At 36.1% G+C, this 5,602-nt stretch overlaps 1 protein-coding gene across 1 annotated transcript; it reads right to left on the bottom strand.

Annotated features, from left to right (window-relative positions):
* Positions 1-287: 287 nt before the first annotated feature.
* SSP5 (SCP1-like small phosphatase 5) lies at positions 288-5,182 on the bottom strand. The gene is made up of 7 exons (XM_007043967.3): positions 4,852-5,182; positions 3,792-3,999; positions 3,438-3,574; positions 3,126-3,210; positions 2,613-3,026; positions 1,645-1,982; positions 288-982 (listed from the first exon to the last, which is right to left on the bottom strand). Exons 2-7 carry the CDS (start codon positions 3,946-3,948, stop codon positions 764-766), a joined length of 1,350 nt encoding a protein of 449 aa, XP_007044029.1. The 5' UTR covers positions 3,949-3,999; positions 4,852-5,182; the 3' UTR covers positions 288-763.
* Between the last annotated feature and the right edge of the window lie 420 nt (positions 5,183-5,602).

Raw genomic sequence — 5,602 nt, forward strand, 5'->3', positions numbered from 1 at the left:
TGATGGTTATTCCTTTGCATACTTCATATTTCACATCAGAAAAGGAAACCTTTCCTGTTGAATAAACAAATGAACTAATATATAAACTATATGAGAGCAGCCAGGTCATGCCAGTAGGGAGACCTTACCAAAATGATCTGAATATTCAAAAGCATTTGACCAAAAAAACCGATTATTCAAGCAGTCATGAACAACCAATAACGTAAAGCCTGAGAAGGTTATTTTAATTCGTCTCCCTCTCACCTTTGGAAGAGGAGGCTGATTCAAGACAAGCACTCACAGAAGCATTTGCGAAAAGAAAACCACTGATTTTTTCAGAATAATCATCATTTTGCAATAAATAAAGAAATTAGCAAATAATAGACGTACAATTTCCAGGTCCTATGTTCAGACAGGTTCTTGATTTGGTAACAATTACCAAAGAAATTTCTGAAAGATGACTTGCAACCACTTTTCAACCCATAACATAATTCTATATTCTATATTTATTACAAAAAGAAAAAATTATTTCTAGGCTAACATCATTCAGAGAATGAGAGTTACCTATAAAACCAGTCTTGCACTTTCACCTATGTTAATCATTTCAGACTGTCCGACACACGGCTACACCTTGACTTATTTTTCTTCCTTCTGGTTGGAATCAAACTAGCAATTTCAAATCTTGTTCATGCAAAGGCCCTCAACAAACAGAATTGTATTCCTAGGAACAACTGTCTATGATACAGGACAAAATCAGTCCTATTCAAACTGTTCACACTCAAGTTCACCTTTCAAAAGGGTCTCCTCTGTTTGAATTTAAGGGAGGATAAACAGCTCCAGCTATTTTCTCCCGAAGATTGAATTTCTTTGCAATCAGTGGCCTCACATCTTCAACTCCAACCAAGCTCTCCAAAAATGGAAGTAGTAACAGTAGTTCTTGATCTGAACGGTCATCAAACCAGCTCTCAATTGGTATTCCATTGTCTACTTGGAACCCAAATGCCTGAGAAGAAAGCCCACAAGCACATTGGTTAAATTTCGGTAACAATGCTCATCATTTCGTTATACAGTGCACAACAACTTTGTAAGTAATTGGCATACAATTTCAAATGCATAAGAACTTTGTGCCATTATCAACAGACTGTTACAATAGATAATCATGATATTAGAGTGTTATTCACCAAAAGCAAGAACAATATCAAACTCCACTCTCTTGAATCCTCAGTGATCCTGGGCATGATGCCCAGAAGTCTAGATTCCAACCAATAGACAAGCATGGGAAGAATTAAATTATAATCACTTATAATTCTTTTTAAGAAAAATATTAACCATCAGCCAAAAGACAGACTAACTAGTTCTGTCAAGAGATTGCCAGGATGGGTTTCATCAAATTTATGCCAAAATGTAAACAACCACACAAATAAAATAACCAATAAGAAGACATATTAAAGTCTACCAGTCTTGTGTATTAAACTTGGGTATGAGAAACACAGGCCATAGCAAACATCATTTTTCTTCATGCTAATACTATGACATTTGTGCTTAGTGCAGTTGGTGTGTTGGAATAGTAATTTTTCCCCTCTTGTTTCAGGGGTTCCTTTTTTTCCAATAAGCAGCAGAAGCACTAAAACAAAGTCCATGTAAGACAGGAACTCTGAAAAATACCTGCGGAGAGTTGTCAATAATGATAACATGTGCAAGATCACGGCCAAGGACTGACAAATCCTTAAGGTAATTGCCGTCCACAAAAACACATGATTCTCGGAAAACACGATGGCGGAATATTCTCCTCTTTGGATCAAGCACATTCAGAAGTTGCTCTGCATAAATACTTTGACTAGCTGTAAATATAATGATCTCAAAAAGACTGGAAACTCTTTCCATAAAATCTCTTAGGTGAGGACGGCATCTAACGTAAACAGTGTGTTCCTGGAGATTAAAATTTACAGGGAATGTGAAGTCTGCATCATCACAAGGTTCTAGCGTGGAATGCACCAAAGTTTCTGCCAAGCAATACAATTCAATCAGTACCCCAGGGTAATCATCACCAATTATAGGCAGAAATTCAATGCTAAACTGCAACTGCTTAAATCAGAAGCAAGTAAATATAAGGGATAGAAATGACACTTAAAATAAGCTTAAATTTTAAGCAAAAAGTCAGTTCTAAGTAAGATCGACTTCAATACTAAGACAAGAAGGGAAAAGAAGCACAATAACTTTTCTTTCTGCGCCGACTTATCACTAATATTCCAACAACCAACACAGAATTATAATATGATATGCCACAGACCAAGCAACATAATATTCAGTTTGGAATTCAAATTTTGATGACTTATTATTGCAGACACAAGCTGCCATGAAATTGGCTGGACAACTCTAAAAAGAACCCAAAAAGACTTGCTTGATTGAAAAAACATAAAAAAGCTAAGGAGCATAAGCAGAAGAAAGTACTCCAATATATTAGCATTTACAATCATTCAAGTCTAAGAGCTTGAAAGCAGATTTAAATATAAATCTCAAACATGTTGCATGATAATTAAGAGTCAGAATTCATGCCTGATAAATATTTCCAAAATCACAACCATAAGCAAAAAAATTCATCAAATGTACTAATTATCTAAAAGTATTCTTACCATCCAAGTCCAAGACAAGAGTGGTAGGTGGGCAACTCCGGGTCTGCTTAGGTAGCAGCACAGGCCGAAAAGTAGGTACAACAGATGACAACTCTGGTAAGTTCTTTATAAACAAATAAGGATCAAAGTCATCAAATTCCTCATAGTATTCATCGTCTACACAGACATCAGTTGACATAGAATCTTGACCATGCTCATCAATACATTCCAATTTTGAGTTTTTCATGGCAAGGTATATGGCTGAAACTTCAGATGAAAGGACAGCTCCTGAATCTGCGTTACAAATCATAGCATTTGTGTCTAGGACAAGCATCTCCTCTCCAGAAGTAGACTTAAGAGCTTCCCCAGTAATATGAGCATCCAGCATATCAATCTGTGATTCCTCGATTCCTTCATCTTGGTGGATTTTAGAGTCTTCCCTCCGAAACAATTTGAGAAAGTCAACTAAAGAGGATATTTGCATTAAGATCACAAAGAAAGGTACCAGGATATGTATATATATATATAACCCACCTACACCTGCAAGCTCCCCTCCAGAAACCTTAGGTTTGTGAAAGCCAGGAGAAAATATAGTTCCTGTCATATGGTGATCACCACTCTGCAATATAATTAAAGAAATAAGCAAAAGCAAAGATGGTTCTATTTTCTTTATTTTTTCCTTCTGTGTCTTTCTTTTCATAGGAATTACAAATCTTCCTAACTAACTGCCCCATGCACAAGTATATTTTTAAGTAAAAATGTGATAGAGAATTATATGTCAATCACTCCTCTCCCTCTGCAACCATAGAGAAGCCACATAAAATATAGTAGAGCTAGAAAAATTACCTTATGATCTACATGAGTGTCATTAGCCACATCATATCCCAAACAAGCATCAGAAGTCTCATCATGCCGCAAGCCAAATCTAGCATTTAAATTTGTAGCCCCAACAGGCTCTTCATGTTTCTTTGGGATTGTTTCAGCTGAAAGTTGCATAAAGTTCATGATTTCATTCACTCAGCAACTTTGACAGTCAAGGACAGACTTTAACTTGGAAACAACATTAAATTAGACCTATTGAAAATTTTTCAATGGTGCCAAAATCAAGAAGACCACATAAAGCAAATTGTTTTCCTTCTAACCAAAACAAAGAACATTCTATTAACTATTCAAACTACTAAGACAAAATTAGCAACATACCAAGTCTCTGCTTCCTAACAGAAGATGTAATAAGCTCTGTTACTTTCTTCTCTGGACCTTGCACCTTTTCAGATATCTTCTTTTGAGGTCTTGAAGCCTTGGGACTGGCATGCTCTTGAGAAGCATTTCTTCTGGAAATTCTTTTCTTTGTTTGCATTGCCCTAGGCGTCCCTTCCCAAGCTTCAGGATTCTATCACTACCCAGCGTGCTTGAAATAAATAATTAAAATTTCCAGGGTTAAACTCCCAACATATATGTTCTGGCTCTCTAATGCAGACTGAAAGAATTACAATTACAATAACAACCATGTAAACCTTTAGCTTAAACTTTTTTTAACAATAAATTAAAAAAAAAATTGTCATGGAAGACTCTCTTAACATATATTAACAAGCTAATTCAAAAAATTCTGATTTGCTTGCCCAAAACAGTCTCCTTTTCCCATTGAATATTATCTTCATACACTTAAAACTAGATCATACCCAGACCCTCCACCTAATTTATATGTAGAAAATGCAGGCGCTCATTTTGGGATTTTAACCTACAGAGGATAGCCACCTAAGAATTCAATTTGCCTAGAACATGCAAGGTGACTTCAACATGATGTATATTAATATATCCGAAAACACAGCAAATTACTAGTACGAAAACAGTCTATATCTAAGAGAGCAAACAAAATTAGGACATATTCCACCACAAACATTTCAGATTTGAATGAAGAAAATTTGAGCAAACCTTGCTACTTCAATCACCGAATGAGGACAACTTTTAAAACCCTAACTAACAATGCCTCCCTCAGACAGAAGACCAAACAGAAATTTTTTCCAAACAAACGACCCAGAAATGAGAAATGCATCATTCAAATCAACTAAACCCTATCGATTCTCGAACAAGAATCACCGAACCAGTACCAAATATAGGGCATTTCAGTCAAGCTAAATAGAGTTTGAATGACCAAAAATTTAAACCCTAGAGAAAGAGAATGTACATCGAAACTAAGCTATAAACAATAACTAAAGCTACGAACTTAAGCTGAAGGTGGCTTAAGTAAAAAGCTGCTTACCTGAAGCACAATGGAACCAGACAAGATCAAGAAGTGAAGAAGCTGAGCTAAGTAAGTGTTTCAGCAAATAAGCAAAGGAGGAGCAAGCAAGTTCAAATAAAAACTTGAAGAGAAAGAGAGAAGCAAAAATGAGTAAATCAAAACCCTAAAATTTGTTACAAGTAGAAGGAGAGAGCTTTGGTTTTTTTTTTTTTTTTTCTTGAGGGTGGCGGGGGAGTTTCGGAGTTTTTCTTTCCCTCCAAGGACAGGAAAAGAGAGGGAAAACAAGGAGGAGGATCGAAAATTATTTTTGCCTGAATAACAAGTTAGATCTTTAAAATAAAAATGGGATTTTATTTTTCTTTGTTCTGAGGATAATATTGAAAATATTTTTCAAAAATCTTGTGCTTATCAGAATCATCTACTCACAAGTGATGATGGAAAAGACGGTACTCGCTTTAACTGGCGTAGAGTGGCTACGTGGCCTTCTAGATATGGCGAGTGCTTTGAGTCGCTGTTTCTGCGAGTAGGAATTCCGTATCTCTGAGCTGGCTTTAGCCTGATAAAGCTTCAAACGACGCCGCCCAAGAGGGATTTCCTTTTCTAATTTGGAGTGGAGGGAGTTTCTTTAATTTTGCTTTTCTTTTTCCTTTTTTATTTTCATCCCGTGAGACACTGTCGATTTTGTCTTAATTGTTTTTCGAAGGGTGCCTATACTTCCTAAATTTGTTGCATGACCCCCTGTCTTTGCTAAATTCTAATTAACCCCGTA

Source organism: Theobroma cacao, chromosome 2, assembly GCF_053813885.1.
Source record: "Theobroma cacao isolate CCN51 chromosome 2, ASM5381388v1, whole genome shotgun sequence".
Taxonomy (NCBI): Eukaryota; Viridiplantae; Streptophyta; class Magnoliopsida; order Malvales; family Malvaceae; genus Theobroma; species Theobroma cacao.